The sequence below is a fragment of the Myxocyprinus asiaticus genome, chromosome 28 (assembly GCF_019703515.2).
Source record: "Myxocyprinus asiaticus isolate MX2 ecotype Aquarium Trade chromosome 28, UBuf_Myxa_2, whole genome shotgun sequence".
Taxonomy (NCBI): Eukaryota; Metazoa; Chordata; class Actinopteri; order Cypriniformes; family Catostomidae; genus Myxocyprinus; species Myxocyprinus asiaticus.
Genome location: NC_059371.1, coordinates 546,969 through 567,005, shown reverse-complemented (window position 1 = coordinate 567,005; position 20,037 = coordinate 546,969). Strand labels below are relative to the sequence as shown.

At 38.6% G+C, this 20,037-nt stretch overlaps 1 protein-coding gene across 7 annotated transcripts in view; it reads right to left on the bottom strand.

The window, feature by feature from the left end:
• LOC127419215 (calcium-responsive transactivator-like) overlaps window positions 1–20,037 on the bottom strand; it is a 67,791-nt gene that overhangs the window by 34,802 nt on the left and 12,952 nt on the right. For 2 of the 7 annotated variants that reach the window (XM_051660438.1, XM_051660440.1), the window contains 7 exons: window positions 15,748–15,824; window positions 15,159–15,243; window positions 12,723–12,867; window positions 11,846–12,016; window positions 10,837–11,001; window positions 5,294–5,395; window positions 4,770–4,877 (listed from right to left, as the gene is read on the bottom strand). In XM_051660438.1, coding sequence (XP_051516398.1) covers window positions 4,770–4,877; window positions 5,294–5,395; window positions 10,837–11,001; window positions 11,846–12,016; window positions 12,723–12,867; window positions 15,159–15,243; window positions 15,748–15,824 — 853 coding nt within the window. The remainder of the gene's footprint in view (window positions 1–4,769; window positions 4,878–5,293; window positions 5,396–10,836; window positions 11,002–11,845; window positions 12,017–12,722; window positions 12,868–15,158; window positions 15,244–15,747; window positions 15,825–20,037) is intronic. The other 5 variants (XM_051660439.1, XM_051660441.1, XM_051660443.1 and 2 more) reach the window with 5 other exon arrangements.

Here is a 20,037-nt window from a genome sequence, read left to right as displayed (position 1 = left end):
CCTGTAATATCCCAACATTGTGTACAGCCTTGCTCTGTTCAATTAGCAGAATTAAAAGCACTCACGACTGTGTGTCAATTAGCAAAGGGACAAACAGCAAATATTTTCACTGATTCAACTTATGCTCATGGTGTATGTCATCTGTTTGGAGCAGTGTGGAAACAGAGAGGCTTCAAAAAAGAGTGATGGAACTCCCATCCAACATGCTGAACAAATAGGTCAATTAATTTCTGCTATGATGTTACCAAAATGATTAGCAGTCATCAGATATCAGGCTCATAAAAAAGGAAATACTTTGTCATTAAGGGTAACAACATAGCAGATTTTGAAGCTAAAAAAGCATCAGGATGTCAGGTAGCACTATTAGCTACATTAGTTCTTACAGAACCACAACCTCAGTTGGATGATATTACTCGAATTCAACAACAAGTGGGTCTTTATGAACACTCCATATGGCACCAAAGAGGAGCCAAGAAAGACACACAAGATATTTGGCATTCAAATGAAGGACAGAACATTCTCATTCTAGATGTGCATGTTTTTGACCATTGCACAAGGAGGGAAGTGATAAGGAAAATTAAACAGCAGGGATATTGGTCTCCATACTTACATGCAATGGTAGATGATTTTCTGTCCACATGTGAATTTTGTGCCAAAAACAATGTTAGGAAAGGAACAGCGACACCAATAGGTCACATACTGGTACCAGAAGGACCATTCAAGCACCTAGTAATGGATTATGTGGACATGATAAAGTGAGTACAAGGCAAAAGGTTTAACAGATGGGCAGAAGCAATACCATCAGCAGATGAGGGGGCAGGAACAGTAATTACATTTCTAACAAGAGAAGTAATCCCTAGATTTGGAACACCATCAGAAATAAGTTTAGATAATGAATCAGCATTCATTAAAACAACTGTAAAACAAGTATTGCAGCAATTGAGAATAAAACAGAGATTAGGGTGTGTTTATCACCCATAATCACAAGGGATGGTAGAAAGGATAAATATACCCTCAAGGCCAAACATAACAAAATATGTGAAAGTACTAAACTGGATTGATGCTTTACCTCTTGCACTAATGAGCTATCGCATGTAAACTAACAGAAGCACACACTTAACACCACATGAGATGCTTACGGGTCGACCCATGCCTGTGCCATATTGCAGAGGTCCCTCCAAAGGACCCCCTCTAGAGCAACTGCAAATGGAACTTAGGTCTTATATGAAGAAACTAACTGCAATACATAAAGCTATCAACTTACAGGAAAAGAGAAAGGAGCCCAGGGAGGAGACAGAGACATCTTGTCCAGTCATCCCAGGTGACCAAGTATATCTGAGGGTATTCAGGAGAAAGTGGAATGAGCCCAGGAGAGAGGGACCCTACAAAGTGGTGACAGCTACTCCAACAGCAGTCCAAGTGGAAGGAAGCACCACCGGGTATTCTCTAAACCACTGCACAAGTGTTCCCAGAGTAAGAAAGGAAAGAGAAGGAGAGAGACTTGAAACAGATGATACAGAAGAAAGTGAGGAGAGACCAGAGACACAGGATGAAAGGGTGCAGAATGTCAAAAGCTCAGAATGAGATGCACAAGGAGCTGAGCAAAGCAGAGAGAATCAAGAGAGTGGGAGGAATGAGTCCAATAGCATGTCTGATGATCATCACATACCTACTGCATCTGATACTACAAGCTCAAGCCACAATCAATACCACCCAAGCTTCTCTACTACAAGCTCAAGCTACAGCCAACACCACTACTCAAAATGTCAACCAGACTTCCCTACAATTGATTTTTCAGCCCTCGGTCAGACCCAGTATCAACTCAATAATAACCACAACAGAACAAGAATTGAATAAAGAACAAAATATATCAAAATAACGTAGAAACATTGATAATGATATCAATAGCAATGAGAAAATTAACGAATTAGATCGTTTATGGGAAACAGTGCAAAATAATGAATGGTACAAATGGGCAACGTTTACAGCAAGAGAGACAGGTATGGAAAATTGCTTACTGTGCTCCAAATCACCCTTAAACAAGGTAATAGTAGTTCCAAATCCACATGACCATCGAAAATGTGCTGAATTTAATAGAAACATTTGTCATCTAAAAAATCATTTTAGACCCTACTGCTCAGCTGAGTGTTTGGGTTTTTTGGGTAATTCTATCCTTAAGGATCAATTTAATAAACCACATTGGGGAGATTGGTGTAGATATTGGTATATAAAATAAAAAAATAAAATAAAAGAAGAAAAGGTAGAAATCCCAAAATGGTACAACATAGATTATAGCAAAGATTATGAGTGCTATAGCAAGCCTGAAGGAACTCATGATTTGGGAAAATTCAAGGGAAGATGTGCTGCTATTTGGTACTTAGACAAAACAAATGCTTGGCGATCAAATGTACCTGTAAGAGCCCCAGTACTTCAAGCACAAGGATTAAGAAAGGGAATGAAAATATATCCAGAAGAATGTGAAAATCAAACTATAGTATTACCTTCAATAGAGTTATATGAAGATCAGAAAACAGTGGTGGCAGACTTCTTTTGGGTCTGTGGAAAAGAACAACTTATGGCCTCCTTACCACTAGGATGGAAAGGAATATGTGTTAGAGTACGACTGATCCAGGAAATTGCCATGGCACAGTGGGAATTAGGACAATTCATGAAGGAAGATAAGAATAGAACTAAGAGAGCTTATAAAACAGACCCTAATGTGTATATAGACTCAATTGGTCAACCCAGGGGTATACCTAATGAATGGCTAGAGATGAAGTCAAAGCAGAGTTTGAATCAATATTCATTTGGATCACACAAAATAAAAACACAGAATGGATCAATTATACTTACTATAATCAACAGAGATTTAATAATTACACTGATGATGTTTATCTACATTAGAAGAACAAGAACATGAAACAAGTAGAATGACATGGCAAAACAGACTGGCTCTTATTTGGTTATTGGCAGACAAAGGGGGTGTATGTGTTATGTCTGGAGATCAATGTTGTAATTTATACCAAATAATACTGCTCCAGGAGGAACATTTAGTGAAGTCATGATTAAATTAAAAAACGTATGAACCGAAGTTAAAGCAAATGCTGGAAGAGATAATCAAATGTGGGATTGGTTTGATTTAAAGTTAGGAGCATGGGGAGCATGGCTTGCTAAATTGGGACTGTTTTAGGGAATTGCAATAATAATAGGAGGGCTATTGTTTTGTTGTGTACTTCCTTTATTGAGGTCACTAGTTATCAAAGCCACGGTTAAGCAAATGGAAATGCTAAGATTTCAAGATTATGGGAAAGTGATTTTAGAGGGTACCCAATGTGTATATTATAAGGATTGGCTTTATAAACCAAATTGGAATTCACAAACATTGGATGAGGATGAAGATGAATAAAGATGAGTCACACCCTGGGTGTAAGTGCTAGCCTAACCTCTCCCCAAAGGGTGACCCTCTACGATGCGCAAATATCTGGGTTGAAGATATCTACCCTTCAAAAAAGAACTCTTAATATTATGATGAATATTTTGTTTTATGTTTGATATAATCTACATAACTTTGACAACCACAGGCAAGGCTGAAACAATTGCACGACCATGCTTATAACATGCTTATATGTTTCATTTATTGAATGAAGGTATAGGGAGACAGAATATTTTACTCCATTCTTAATCAAACTTGGATGGAGATGTTTGGTTCTGAAATCTCCACCGGAGTGCGGTTGCATAATCTGGTCATTGGTAGTGAAGCTGTGTGATTTAACTTAGTCACTAGATAGTATAACTGAGGTGACTGAATTATGTAACTGCACTCTGGGTAAAGACAGTGAAGGTGACTTTTAAGTAAGTCCCAAAGGGGGTATATTGTGAAATATTTTTATAAAGTTGAATATAAATTATATTTTAAAGTATAATCAATGTAAATATAGCCATTTTATTCTACAATTATTTCTGATGGTCAAGCATGTATCTTACTGTGTGTGTCTGTGTAGAGGCCTGTGTGGGAATGGAATGTGCTCACATATGGTAAACTGCTCACATATAGTAAACTGAGTTTCACATTTTGACACTAGAGAAAATATATGGTGAGGCCCCTCCACAGAAGTTTCCTATCCACTTCTTAAAAAAAACAACAGACTGGAGTCACAGAACAAAATGATAAATAATATATGGAATGTATTAGCCACGCCTTGGTAGACCATATATAAGCCGGGTAGAAACCCAAATGTTTCAGTTCCTCTGCAGACAACTCTGGCTTTTTTATCTCTGATAATAAAGTCTATCTTCCGGCATCAAAACCCCAAGACTTTTAGAGTGATTTTTCACAGAGGTGGCAGAAGCCACGACATGGCTCACTGCTCTCGTGCAGTCTCATCAATGCGCACAGGAGAGCAATCGTCGATGAAGATTTTCAATAAGTAATGGATTTCGGTTTGTTTCTCACCAAACCTTATTGTATGTTTCTGAACAAGTAATTTATTAGATTTCTAAATTATACTTTTGTGTCCTTTTGAAGATTGGAAAGGTAGTCACCATCCACTGCTTTTGTTTGACATCAATGAGCACAAATTCTTTTCAAAAATTGTCCCTTTGTGTACAGAAAAAGAACATCATATTGTTTTAGAACAACATGAGGGTGAGTACATAATAACAAAATTTTCAGTTTTGGGTGAACTATCCCTTTAAGAAAAAAATAAAGATATAAAGGTATAAAGGTTACGACATATTATTATATTCTGAACATATTGAGTGATGCAAACCTTTATTGGACTCACCGCCTTCATAATAGTGTTGTGAGGACTCGTCAAAGGATCTCTCATAGCCCTGTTCCCCATATGAAGACTGTTGATATGAATACTCTCCATGACCTGTTGAAGATTCAGACATGAAAATATCCACCACAGATCAGCTGAATCACAAAAAAAGAAGCAAAGAACTTCCACTGCAACACACAGAACAATATCCGTACAAATAAAATCTCTCAGAACGCAGAAACAACACAAGTCTCAATGTCATTAGGCAAAACAACAAGAATTCAAAGAAGGAAAGGCAGATCTGAAATTTCGGCACACCAAAAAAAAAAGAAATTGACAGTCAATGAAGACACACTTTAAGGATCTTGATCTCAAATCCGTTTAGGACTATACTGGAAAAAAATGACCGGCATAAGAAAGACATAACTGGGAAACTATGAATGAGTGTAGAAACAGGGATGCAAAATGAATGAATGAATGAGTGAAAGAATGAATAATAGTAGAAAAGTTTTGGATGAACGTGTGGTTACCATCTGAGTAATACTGCTGGCTAACAGGCTCGCTGGAGCTTTGAGCGTGTCCGTACTGCTCGCTGTAGAACTCGTCCTGGCCCATGTACTGCGGGGCAGATCCTGCAAGACAGGCGACACCAGGGTGGGTTAATCAGCCGATCTGACTGCAGTTTTAGCAGGGTGGACTGGGATGGTTTAGGGCAAGTACTCTTGCTGCCTGTGTCCATTGTATGTTGTATGGCAGATCAGTCAGTGGGAAAAAAATGTTTTGTGATATTTTGAAAGCAATAGTTTTGAGGATTTGTATTTGTGTGTGTTGTTAGTGTCCTTGAAAGTAAAAGAACTGCAAGAAAAATCTTAATATGGCCTGTGTGCAAGAAGACCTGTGGGTATAACATTTAAAGGAGTATAATGCACATAAATAAACACAAAATGATGCAGAGTAATCAACCCCCACCCATCCAAATAAAATAAAAATAAAATATGGATATGACATGAAATGAAAATTGATGACCTTTTGTTTATGTCAAAATAAAATAATTTGGTGTATTTCAGCAAAAACAGGGAAAAAGTGGAGTATTTTATTGGTGGTGTGCAGAAACTCCAGATATCACTACATCCTTTCAAACTTAAACCAAAGAACATACATCATAATAACAGGTAAATGACAGACCATTAAAACTTGATTTACTGTCTACAGTAACAATCCAAACAGCATTTAACTCCTGATTATGAAAATAAATAACCAGGAGAGACCGCATCACAAAAAGGAAAAGCCATTTAATGTTCTTCGTTCAGTCATGTACTTCTGTAATTGCAGAGCTGTAGTTTTGCAGCTTAGAATAATAATAATAAAAAACAATATTTTCAATGTACACGTAACCATGCTATACTAATACTTTATATTCTCTTTACTTAATGTCCTAAACTGAACATGCATGTGTTGGTGATTAAACAGTGGATGGTAAAGACTTAAGACAGGGAATAGCGCATAGGGATGATCTCTTCTGAATAGAGTATCTGAACATACATGATGTTTTGAGCTACATGCTCTTCATCAGAGGTTTGATGAAGAGCATGTAGCTCGAAACTTCATGTTTATTTCTGTGGTGAGCTCATTAAATTTTTTGGGAGCAACAGTGTGCTGACTTTCCTGGAGTTTTTGTGGACAGATGCCATTGTACAAATTCACTATTCACAAACAGCCATAATTAATTTAAACCAAGAAAAGAAAAAGACGGTTACTGAGATTGAGTGAGAAGCTATTAAGCCCTTTCCCACTGGCCCGTTTTAAGTACATTTCCCAGGAACTATTGCTTTTTGTCGCTTTCACACCTCCGTCCTCCATCGGTGTTGTTGATTTTGTTGTTGTTGCTATTGAATCGCACGTGATGATAGCTTCTTCCCCCAAGCAATCAGACTTTTGAACTCTTGATCACCCACGATCAAAATACATCAGCACTGCACTTTATTACTCTTACTCTTATATCTCACACCGGACTGTCATAAATTATATTATTATTATTATATTATATTCTCTGTTAACAACTTACTATCAACCGACAGCCTGAATGTCAATACAGTACAATACAACCTACTGTACATTCTATATATACCACTATATATACTTTTTTTATCTATATTGTGTGTATTGTATACTGTACAGTGTATGTTATTATTTGTATATTGTTGTGTGTAATTATGTGTATATTAGACTTTAAATTGTGCTGTGTTAATTTGATGTTATTGTAAATTGGTATATGTCTCATCACTGTCATGACTGCTATGTTGATCGGAACTACACCCAAGAATTTCACACACCATTGCACTTGTGTATATGGCTGTGTGACAATAAAAGTGATCTGATTTGATTTAATTTGCAAATAACATAACAGAAAAATGGTCGATACTACAGGACGTCACAAAGGGGGTTGCTATGTTGAGTTCGAATACAACAGGGAAAAGTCTCCTCTGGTGTTCCATTCCTCGTAAGAGTTCTCATCTTGAAATTTACTAAAAGAAAAGTACTAGGACTGTAGGTGGGAAAGAGTCTATTAATACCAGTATGTGGAGCCGAGGAGGGCAGGGCCGGGCTGAAATGAGACACACCCGGTCCCCAATCAGCCTGATGGGGGCGCGCGAGGGATAAAGGCAGCCGGGGACGACAGTTAGAGAGAGAGAGAATTACAGACAGCTGTACTGTGTGTTTTTGGTTGTGTTAAATTGTTTATTAAATTGTTATTTAAGTTGTCAAGCCGGTTCCCGCCTCCTCCTTTCCACTGAACCCCCTTACACAGTAGTATTTCTCAGCTGTAGTGTAGCAGTAATCTGAGCGATTATGGAGTAAAAGACAATGCCAGTGACGTCAATGAAACGTTCACACTGACTGACAATGTCAGTCAATATAAACACAACTCACTCTTAACACAGAAAAGATGGTCTTTTGTTGCCAACTGCTGGCTAAAATCTTTAATGTCACACAGAGGAATCCAAATCCCCACATCAAGCAGCAACACATCTGCACTGCTCTTACACTTTAGTTTGGAATGCCAGTGCAGCTATGACTCCTTTAGGACCAGAACTAGCTGTTGTATAATATACTGTATTTGGCAACTTCCCAGCTTCATAGCTTTTCATTTCCCAATAATGTCAATCATCAATTGTCAATGAGTGTTGCAGTCAGCGACAGGATATTTGTCCTATCGCCCAGTCCTAATGCCTACACAAGAGGGTTAGCCCAACTTGAAAATAAACAAACAAATACAAAACTTGAAAATAAGACATCATTGGAAAAGTTAACAGGTTGAGAATGGCTGCACCTGACAACCTACCCTACTCTAATAACATTTTAAAACCTACCTGTTAAAGATATAAAATTACATGTGATGTGACGACCTCCTGCGGTGCGTTTTAAGAGCGGCACAAGTACAACTTTTAAAACGTGTCTGCTGCCACTGACTGGGAGAAACACATGCAGTTCTATGTGTAAAAAAACACTGAAAATGTGAGATGTGAAGACCAGCGTCTCTACTTTGGCTTGCTGAAGCACCCAACATCACCATGGATTGTATTAAGCTTGCTTATTCATAACATTTCATCGTGGATTGTATGTTTTTATGGCTCATATCAGCGTGGATTGTTTGTGAACCAGTCACAATATGATTCAAGCTTGGCAAAGGAACTGTTATTGAAAGATGGGGCAGTTAAAACACTACTGGACCGGAAAAACGTGAGCAACCAGTTTAAATCATGAATGTTTAAAAAATATCATGACTGTCTGATAGTTGCTGTGAGTGAACAGTTTGATACATTCAGATGAAATGTGTTGTTTGAACGTTATGTGTTATCCCTGAAATGTGAGTCCTCTTGTGAGTGCTAAACTTCATTCTGTACACTGTTCACTCTGTACATTCTGTGTACAGAACTGAACAACTAGCTGTTAATGCAGTGATGCACTCTCTTTTGAACACTGACAACTCGCCTGAGATGCAATTCTGGAGAATTACACAGAGGTACATGTGCAGGCCCGGTACCAGTTCAAAATGACTGAGGGTGCCTCTGAAAATAGTGGGGGTGCTCTGTATTAAGTGATGTATCATAATTACACATTTTTTAAATATATTAAATCATGTTTAAATGCCACTAAAACAACGTAAATAACAGTTTTTTTTTTTATGTACAAAACATCTATTACATTCATTCACTGAAAATGCTGCGCCTGCAGATTACGACACTGATTTGCACAATCATACACGTTTATAAATTTTGATGCAGCAATTGTGTGTTCACAAACTGCAGGAATTTTTGTGTGTTTGATGGGATTCAAGGAAATCTGTTTGCCAATTTACAGTATTAGACTTACATATTCAATTGAGCAGAGGTGTGCAATTGTTTTGGTATAGTGGCCACATCAGTTGTTAAGTAGAACATGGAAGAGAGAAGATAAAAACTTTTACATAGTTGTAACTTTTAATCCCAGAAGTAGTAGTGCACTCAATGAATGATGCACAATTTTCTGATATGTATTCTGATGGGACTATTCTGCGATTGCTTGAAATTTTGCTGCTACATTTCTATCACGTGTTAGTAAAACTGAATTAAGACTGAGTATAATTATTAATTGTTTATTTTACCATACTTCAATGCAGTGGTAATTTAGTATTCAATTTAACACTACATCAGGAGTCTGGTTTCATGGTAAATTCAGAAATGATAGATTTTAAAGGCTTATTTTAATATTGGCCGCAAAGTGGACACATTGGTTTTATTCTCAGAACATTATCAACCTGTTTAGTAAATTCAGAAATTATAGATTCTAAAGGCTTATTTTAATATTGGCCGCAAAGTGGACAAATTTGTTTTATTCTCAGAACATTATCAACCTGTTTACATGCTCATGGGTCATGATGTGAGTGTCCCCTCCGCATGCGAATGATGCGAAGATCTATTGGGATTTTAGTAAAGTTCATCACTGAAAAGGTTTTTTAAAGTCTTGGCACTAAACAGCACACGCAGCATCGCAAATGGACATGGAGTGACTGCATCACACTTTTCTTTGAGCATAATATTGCACTACTGAGCACTTTAAGTTTTTTTCCGAAGAGGAGAGAGTGCGCACTCGCATGCATGGTTGCCAGATTGCATAAGTTAAGCATGACATATTTCCTATTTGTGCAAGTATAAATCTCTGATTGTGGTGTTGCATCTATTATCTGGCAACCCTGAGCATATTAAAAGCTTATGGATGCACGATAGGTCCCAAAGCCAGTTAAATGACAAATATAATAAAAATCGTTATATCGACCCGAGGGCAGCAGTTTGCCCTGGTCTGCAATTGAGGGTGCTCTAAGGTTTATTTGAGGGTGCTTAGCACTTAGTGATGTACATGTGGTGTATGTGTCTTGACTAATTCAGAATTCGGACTCCAGTCTGTCACAGTAGTTGCCCTCATCAGTTCTGCTGTATCAGGATATCCCATATGTTATATTCCAGAGAGAGTTTTGCTGTTCATAAGCAGCATAAATCCAATTACAGTGCCTTTGACGACCTCTGTTGCAAATATTTATTTTGTCAAAAATAGGTAACGCCAAGCAGGGTAAACCTTTGCCATCAATGTTTCTAATTTATAGCCACAAGATGTTGAAATGTTGTTATGGTTCTCACTACAGTTTTTCAACCATCGCAATTTCAGGAGTGACTCCTGTATTTCATACACACACACACAGAACTTTGCAGCGTGTACATGTCCTATGTGAAACATCAGACTATCATCCTTTTACTTAGAACAGTTAATTTTAAAGGGTTGGGAGAATTTTATTTCAAGAAATTGGCTGATTAGACAAACTTCTGCAATTTCACAAAAACTACACTATGAACTCTAAAGTCCATTCTAGTGCACACTGCACACACAAATCAAAAGCCAAAATACTTGTCATTTGCCATGGACCACATTATCAGAACAAGTTCTGTCACCACACAACATACTTCTGCTCTAAACAAACAACAAGCAAAAAGCACAGAAATCAAAACCAGAGGAACAAAATAAAAGTCAATGCAAATACCTTGCTGTGGGGCACGATAACTTCCCATGGGCCTCTGTGGCATCATGCCGCCACCCTGGTTCCCTTGTCCCATCATCCCGACCGTTTGCTGGCCCTGGTAGTGCTGAGCCCCACCAGAGCTGGATGAGTAATGTGGTCCAGAGCCTTGCTGATGCATCATAGAAACTAATGGGAACCAGCACCACAACATTGCAACATTAAAACAACAGTATAAACTCAAGCATTATCAAATAAGATTTAAAAACACTCAGGTCTTATCCATGGCTAAAATGCTGTTTTTCAGTTTCTGAAAAGACAAAAAAACTAATAACCAACAGAAGCTGGGGAGTCAAGCTTTCAGTCAAACAGGCAGAAATAAAGGCTGTCAGTTGGGACAGAGGGCAGCATGTCAGCGGTTTAAGGCCTAAGAAGAGGGTTCAAACAAACGGAGGGAGAGGAAGCACCTTTTGCTGATGAACTGAATGTGTTTGATCTCTCCTGAGAGTCAACAAATTGTTATGGCATCAACAACATTATTATCGAAGATGAAGGAATACAGGACAGTAGCATGTGGGTGAATCCAACAAAACATGTTAAGAACATGTGCGGGTCATATTTCACCCCAAAAAGGGCTTTTAATTATTTTATTTTTTTGAATTGTGGCATTATTTTCATGACAGTTTAACACAATTTCCCCCCAAATTCCCATTACTGTAATGCAAAAACAAGCTCACTCCTTTTTACTTTTGATTTTGGGATGAAATATGACTCGGACAGGTTATCCTGAGATTCACCAATGTGCTCATCCATAAATACCATCAGTTAGGAACTTGTGCTCTAAAATAATGTGCATTTATTATTATTTCTAAATAAAACAAACTGGTCTAATTCTGTTTTTCTTCACTTTTATTCTTGCATGGAACATCCCCAAGTTCCCCCTCCTCTGTCTTTAAAACCCTCCCCCCGATATCTCATCCAATCGCATCGTCGTGCTGGATGCGACCGTAAGGTGAGCTCTCTCCTGGCTCACCTTGGCTGGACTGCATGTTGAGGTTGGCTCGAGAGGCCGAGGACGAGTAGCCCCCCTGACCCTGGAGCGGAGTGCCCTGAGAATGGCTGTACCCAGGCCCCGCGCCATGGCTGCTGGCGGGCAGGCTCATGGATGTAGTGGGCTGCTGCAGCATGGGGGCGTGGCTGGGGCCTGACAACACACACTCACAGTCAGGATAAAGCACACATTCAGTTCATCAAAACACCATGACCCAAACACGGCAAATGAAGGTCTACAGTAGTGCTGTTAACAGCAAGTGTTAGGAAAAGAGAGTTGGGCAAGCTCGATAAAGCAGGGTGTGTATATAACTGGTAAGACATGGTGCAAAGAAAAAGGAGGAAAGAGTGGCCCGAAACATACTCTATGCAAGTCCTGAGGTATGTGTTGCATTGTCAGCATTGCCACAAGGGGCTAAATGCAGGAAAAATTTGTTATGACTGAAATTTGTTCACTTCTGACTATGATCTCAACTGTGCTCAGATAATGAAAAATAAGTAAATTTTCTCTTTCAGGTCAATTGCTGTAATGGCAGAAAAACAGTTTGAAAAGAATTTTGTTGAAGTTAGTTAAACTGTCGACATGTTTATATCTAGCTAATTGAATAACTGCACATCTGGTTTAATGGCACAGACATTTAAAGGTTATCTCCATCACCCTCTTGAATGCTAAGGTTTGTTACCACCACAGTAACACAAGAGTGCACATAAAATATGTACAACAGGACTGCACACTTGCAACGTGTTGCCTAAATGTTCACATCTCTATGTGCATACTTGCATAGAATATGTTTCTGCCCAAAACAGCAAGCTCAAGTACAGCACAGACACTCAGGCAAGCTGTTATCAGAAAGTCTCACCGTTGCTTATTTGGCTCTGCATTAGTGAGGTGGGCGGCAGGCCAGAGCCCATACTATCATTCATATTAGTCTGAGAGTGCAGAGACTGAGAGCCAGCACCCTGCCCCAGCCCACTTGGACCTATGTTTATATTGGGGTTGGGAGGCTGAGTGGTCAACAGAGCGAGAGAGACAGAAACAGGAAGATAGACAGATGGACAAGAGCAGAAGAGACAGATTAAATAAGACAAGAAATGTATCTAAATAATGATTAGATAGTTTTGTTCAGATCAGATTTAAACCTTTCCCTCTGCAAAAGCAAAGCCACATATCACGAACACTACAGTGAGAATCAATTGTTCTACATGGTCCTTGTAAAACTGTACACAGAGTGGAGGCAAACTGTCTGTATTTACAATTGTTTAAAATCCATAGGTGTGATAGTCCAAAAATGATAATGTGTTTAATATATTTGCTCAGATGGTGTGGATCAGAAATGATCATCATCAAAAAAAGTTATCAGATGAATTTTTGGGTCCATATTCACAAACAATCTTGAGGCTAAATGTAGCTCTTGATATTCTGAGATGCTATTCTTGTCACCACAACTGTACAATTGAGTGTTTATCTGAGTTACCGTAGACTTTGTCATTTCGTCTGGCCATTCTCTGTTGACCTCTCTCATCAACAAGGCATTTCTGTCCACAGAACTGCCGCTCACTGGATGTTTTTTTGTTTTTGGCACCATTCCGAGTGATTCTAGAGACTTTTGTGTGAAAATCCCAGGAGATCAGCAGATACAGAAATATTCAAAACCAGCCCATCTGGCACCAACAATCATCCATGCGATAATCTAATCAGCAAATCGTGTGGCAGCAGTGCATTGCATAAAATCATGCAAATACAGGTCAGGAGCTTCAGTTAATGTTCACATCAACCATCAGAACGGGGGAAAATAATGTGATCTCTGTGATTTGGAGTGTGGCATGATTGTTGGTGCCAGATAGACTGGTTTGAGTATTTCTATAACTGCTGATCTCCTGGGATTTTCACTGTTAATGCATGATTTTCTGTAAAGCTGCTCTGAAACGATGTGTTGTGAAAGGCACTATACAAATAAAAATGACTTGACTTGACTACAGTCTCTAGAATTTACTCTGAATGGTGCCAAAAACAAAAAACATCCAGTGAAGGGCAGTTCTGCGGATGGGAATGCCTTGTTAATGAGAGAGGTCAACAGAGAATGGCCAGACTGGTTCAAACTGAAAAAGTCTACGGTAACTCAGATAACTGCACTGTACAATTGTGGTGAGAAGAACAGCATCTCAGAACAGCATTCTGAGATGCGGGTTGGTGCTGTTTTGGCGGCACGAGGGGGACCAACACAATATTAGGCAGGTGGTTTTAATGTTGTGGCTGATCGGTGTAGATGTTCTTGTCAACAGAAAAACAATTTCAAACATGACTCCACATCCTAATGAAGTGGTACTTGACTATTTTCCTTTTAAGCTTTGTGTATAGATACAAACACTTTATTTTAAACATTTCTATTATAACGTAATGTAATGTAATGTAACATAACATAATATAGACTATATATCGGCCTACTTCCTGCTGTCTGCCCTATGAATTTGCTGACAAATACTGTAGTGGTTTCCTGTCAACCAATCACTTTGGCCAATTTAAGAAAGCATGCTTCATCCATAGCAACAAAGGACAACTCCAACTTTACTCTCACCTTAAGATTTCCCCCATCCTTTAGTAAAACTTGCTCTTAGCATTTTTGTAAATAGCTTTTAACTCTTAGCTAGGAACTCTTTGGAGAACTTCAAATGCTAAGATAAAAATCTTTGTGAATATGGGCCCTGATTTTCAAAAACACTGCCTAGAAATAACGCATTTGACGCTGAACTGGCAGTAGGTAAAAAATAAATAAAAATGCCTATATGTTTGTAACTTTAAAACAATTTGACCTTAAGTCGTGCCTCTGATGTCATATCTATAAAATCGGACAGCTCTCTCTGGGGGTAGAAACTTATAAATATGCTCAAAACATTTGGACCAACTGGTCTAAAATCCTATTTCTGCTGTCCTTTGATTCTTTGAATCATCTTTAAAATACAATTTACCAGCTGCTGTCCACCTCGCAACTGCTGTTGCAGCTATTTTTATTAATATTTTAAAGAACAGTTAAAATAACCACTGCCACTAGTTTCATATATTCATGTATCACACTATCACACAATTTGCATTACAACTGAATGACTGTATATGTGAACTTTTCTCAGAAGCTGACAAAAATGTGCTTTAGGCTCGGTGTGAATAGTTGGTGTTATTTTGTTTATCGCTTCGTCAGTGCTCTTGGTGTGAATAATACTGTATATGCACAGAAGAAAGAAAGAAAGAAAGAAAGAAAGAAAGAAAGAGTAAGCTGGTAAAGGGTACAATTGTAACATACCGCTGGTAACAGAGACTGCATATTCTGATTAGAGTCTGCTATTGTTGCTAGGTAGACCAAATTTCTGTGCAGTATCTGCTGATACCTGAGAAAATGTAAAAGAAATCATTGGTTAAACAAAGCAAAGGGTTGTTGTAAAGCCAGACTAATTTCAAGTTAAGAAAATAAAAATAAAAAAAACAAACAAAAAACAAACACAACAACAACAACAACAACAACAAAAAGGAATATTCTATTCTTTTAACAGGACATGGTATGCTGTCGATTACCACAGAAAATGTTTTTGACTTTTGTAAAAAAAACAGTGCATTTACAGTAATACACTTACATGGCAACCCAGCACTCAAGTGGGCAGCACCGTAAACAAACATGACAGAATCACTAGCAGCTCATGTTGTAACCAGATCAAACATGAAATAGACTCAACAATAAACAGTATTTCACTGTAAATGTATTATTGTAAATGCATTCTCCATTCTTTTTACAAACTAAAGGACAAGTCAAAATTATTGCCTGTTCTGTCAAAATGATGATCATTTTTATTTGGCATTCTTTTATTTTTTTTCTTCTTTTTTTTGTAAATACATACTGTGTACATTCTGCTGTTTTTCCTTTGCTCTGATAGTCCATAATGCACTGTATCAGATGATGATTTTCATCTAGCATCTGCTCAACAAGAACAAACAAAGAAAGAGGTAAAGAAGGACCCTGACATTGTTTTCTAGCTCAGCCGGTCTACTATAAAGCATCTCTGTATAAAACTTCTTACTGGAGTATTTTTTTTTATTTCTTGCCTTTCTTTAAGTGATTTAGCAAGAATACATAAATGGAAAACAGTTCCCTTTTAAGCTGGTCATTTCGATGCTGCATTAGTAACTGAAGCTATGGGAAAATCCTCCCAGGAGTGACAATCTTTGAAGCCAATCTATTGGAAGATAGAGGCTCCGTCCCAGATGCACATGTCATTGTAGGCATATAAACTGGAGCACAGCACCTTTTCATATGAACTTTTCTTTTCAGGTTCACGATGGAGCTCATTATTTTCTTTTCCCTGCTTGTGGTCCAACGAACAGTGTATCCTTTTAACACTACCGTGTTTGATATTGTGCATTGTGTTGCGTTGTGCTTTCTTTTAGTTTAGTTACCTCTACACATGTGGTTTATTTGATTCTTTGTCCTTGTGTGTTGGGGTATGTGGGAAAAATGACTAGACAACTTAAACAACGCATCAGAGAACATAAAAGTTCCATTAGATGAAAGGATATGAATTATCCAGTTGCGGTTCATTTTACAAATTTGTATCATGATGTTTACACTTTATGATTCCTTGGGATTGAAAAGGTAAAGGTGCCACCTAGAGGTGGAGATATAGACCATATACACTACAGAAACGTAAGGTCTTTTGGATTTACTCTCTCCAAAGGTTGGCTCCAATGGGCCTTAATGATGAGTTTTGTATACAAAATTATTTGCAAATTTATACTATGCAGTAAAAATGAAATTTTGATATGTTTTGTAAACAAATGTATTTGTAATTGTGTTTTATGTGCATTCTGGATGATGGGGGATTATATTGTATAGCCTGCTTTATTATTATTTTTTTACTTTGGATAGTTATTGTTTTTATGAATTAGTTGTTTCCTGATGTCTATTTGATATGGTATTTTCAGATGTTATATATGTTTGTAATGTCCACTAGGAGGTGTATCCCTCTCTGTTGTCTTTCTAATGAAAAAAAGGGGTAGGTTGTCACTCTTTATCTGATTGTCATTGGCCATGATGGTTTGCAGTGCCGATCCTACCCCATTTGGCACCCAAGGCGAGTCCCTCCAGTTATTTTTCCTATGCACCTGCTGATAATTTATCAGGTGTGCAGTGTTTTTTTCTTCTTTTTTGTAAGTTTAAAAGAAACTAACTGAGGCTTTTGCTTCACAATGTCTTTATAAAGATGCAAATGTTTCCACAAGCACATGAAAAAGAGTGATACATCCCTTTGTTTGATGGACACGAGTGCTGTTATAAGTGTCACTCGTTGAGAGTGATTGCGTTCACATTGAATGCATGAAACTCAAGAAGCTTTGCCCTTGGCTCGCTTTCGTTCTGAAAGCCGAAGCTGCTCCGCTCTCCTTCTGCTATACTCCTTCTGTGGCTCCCGAGGGACTGTAAAAGGGAGGCGTGCGAGAACAGGAAATAGAGCGCGGCGATGTGAGCAGGATCTGTTGGCGGCCCAGCCTTGCGTGCCTCCTCTCCTTCATATCACACGTTAAAAACAGCATCTAACATCTCTGTAGCACAGGACAGTTGCAATTTTTTTACTATTACTGACTGCATGCTAGGAGAATGCCAAGACTTAAGGTGAGCTGGGAACAGTTTTATGGCATGACAATTAGGGATGTTAATAATTAATAGAAAATTGATTCATTGTCATTAATAATTTGATCGATTAGGAGTCATATGACGCTATGCGAGGCTTGATTGCTTAGAGGCGAGCTCCACTTAAACTTTGCAACAATTATCCTTGTAAGCAATATGAACCGGTGAGAACCGTAATAGTTTTTTTTGTTAAACAGTGCTGGGAGTGCAGGATGTTGAAAAATGTGAAATCGTCAGCCTGTGGGTATATTAAAAAGCAATTACGTTCTCATACATCAGACGCCTCGCAGGATCAAGATGCCAGAAGCCCAGTTGATAGTGACAGCAAGCTTCGTGTCATAGGTGGGGATATCTTAAACATTTATGCAGCACTAACGAAAATCTCAACCGACATGGAGGGCCTCACAGAAATACATTGAGTGATCACATCTGATTTACCACAGAGGTCGTGTCCGTGTCTCTGTCTACGCCCACCACCACAGAGGTCATCTCCAAGTCTCTGCCCATGTTCACGACCACAGAGGTCATCTCCGAGTCTCTGCCCATGTTCACGACCACAGAGGTCATCTCCGAGTCTCTGCCTATGCCCACAGAGGTCGTCTCCGAGTCTCTGCCCATGTACACGACCACGGAGGTCGTTTCCGAGTCTCTGCCCATGTACACGACCACGGAGGTCCTTTCCGAGTCTCTGCCCATGTACACGACCACGGAGGTCGTTTCCGAGTCTCTGCCCATGTACACGACCACGGAGGTCGTTTCCGAGTCTCTGCCCATGTACACGACCACGGAGGTCGTTTCCGAGTCTCTGCCCATGTACACGACCACGGAGGTCGTTTCCGAGTCTCTGCCCATGTACACGACCACGGAGGTCGTTTCCGAGTCTCTGCCCATGTACACGACCACGGAGGTCGTTTCCAAGTCTCTGCCCACGTACACGACCACGGAGGTGGGATTCCCAGATCTCAGTTTTATAGGTATATACAGCTGCGTCACCTGCTCTGTACTATTTTTAGGAGTAGCATACACCCTCCTAAAGCGGCAGATACTTTGGGAATGGTGATTACTGCTTTTGGAAAAGGTCATGAGGCATCAGTGTATTACTATCTGCTAATTCAGAGTCTGGGGGAAAGAGCTTTAACTTCTATCAAGAGATTATGGGAAAAAGATTAAAACTTGGTATTGGAGGAGGGAGTGTGGGCTAGGTTTCTACTAAATGTCAAGTCTGCATCAAGAGATGCAAGGGTGCGCCTAATGCAATTCAAGATTTTACATAGATTTTATTGGACCCCCCTCTAGACTGTATAGGCTTGGTGGAGAGAGAGGTGGAGGTATAAATGTGTGTAATTTTATATATATATATATTAGGGCTGCCCCCTGATAGTTGACCAAACGTTAGTCGATAAGAAGAGTCTTGGTCGACCAAGTTTTGATTGGCTGGTTGGTCGCAGGAAAAACAACTCTGCAGGAAACTGACGGTATTACCGCTGGTTGGACGCTAGGTGGTACTATGGGGTAATTTTTGTTAAGCAGGGTTAGGGTTAAGCCTACACAATAAAGCGAGACATCTTGATTTCAAACTTTGAACTTTATTTTTTATTTATTCTAACTAAAAGTTCAAATGAAACTGGAAAAAAAAATAAGTGCATTTAAAATGTGTGTTGTTCAACTATTTGAAAGATGGCTTTACAACAGTTGTCAACATCTCTCTGGCAAAGAAGCTACTTCATCTGCGCATTCTCTACCAGTCGGGTATTTCGTTGTCCAGGAAAATACATCATGTGTGTGAATAAACGTGTTTTGTTCCCTCCTTCACGAGATATATATATTGCAATATCCAATTACATCAGCAACTCCCGGGCTGAGGGATCGGTGAATATTCTTGCTTTAGTGATTTTGCATTGAAAATTAAATTAATTTATTTAAAAAAATGAAAAACTTAAATCAAATACATTTCTAAATTCAAACTGCACTCCAAATCAAATGAAAAAGCAATTAAATAAATAATAAAGTGATAAAAGAATAATATATATAAGTTACCACCTTTCCATTTAGCGCCAGATAAGTGTCCGTCTAAAGATGCAGGTGGAAAATTATTTACATAAATGAAGACATAAAAACAATTATAAATGTAAAAATAATAATTCTAATGATGATAATAATCACGGTTCGGGGTGAATGTGTTTTTTTATTATTTTATGTTTTAATCACGGATGTGTAGGCTGCAGAATTGCGTTCACAATGAACTGCTATGTGGAAATAAAGCAAACTGTTCTCAAAGCACCTCCTGTGCTGAGGTGTCTGAGGTCATCTGCAGCACTCATAGAAGATACTGTTCTTGCAAAAAAATAAAAAATTAAGAAGACTGAAACAAAGAAAGAGTGAGAACCTTTTAGATGCATGTGTTCCACAAGACTGCACGCCTCCGTATCAGCACGTCATACATGCGCATAGATGGCTTTTCTGTCATCTGTTCTTAATAATATAATAAAGTGTTTCTTCAAGCGCG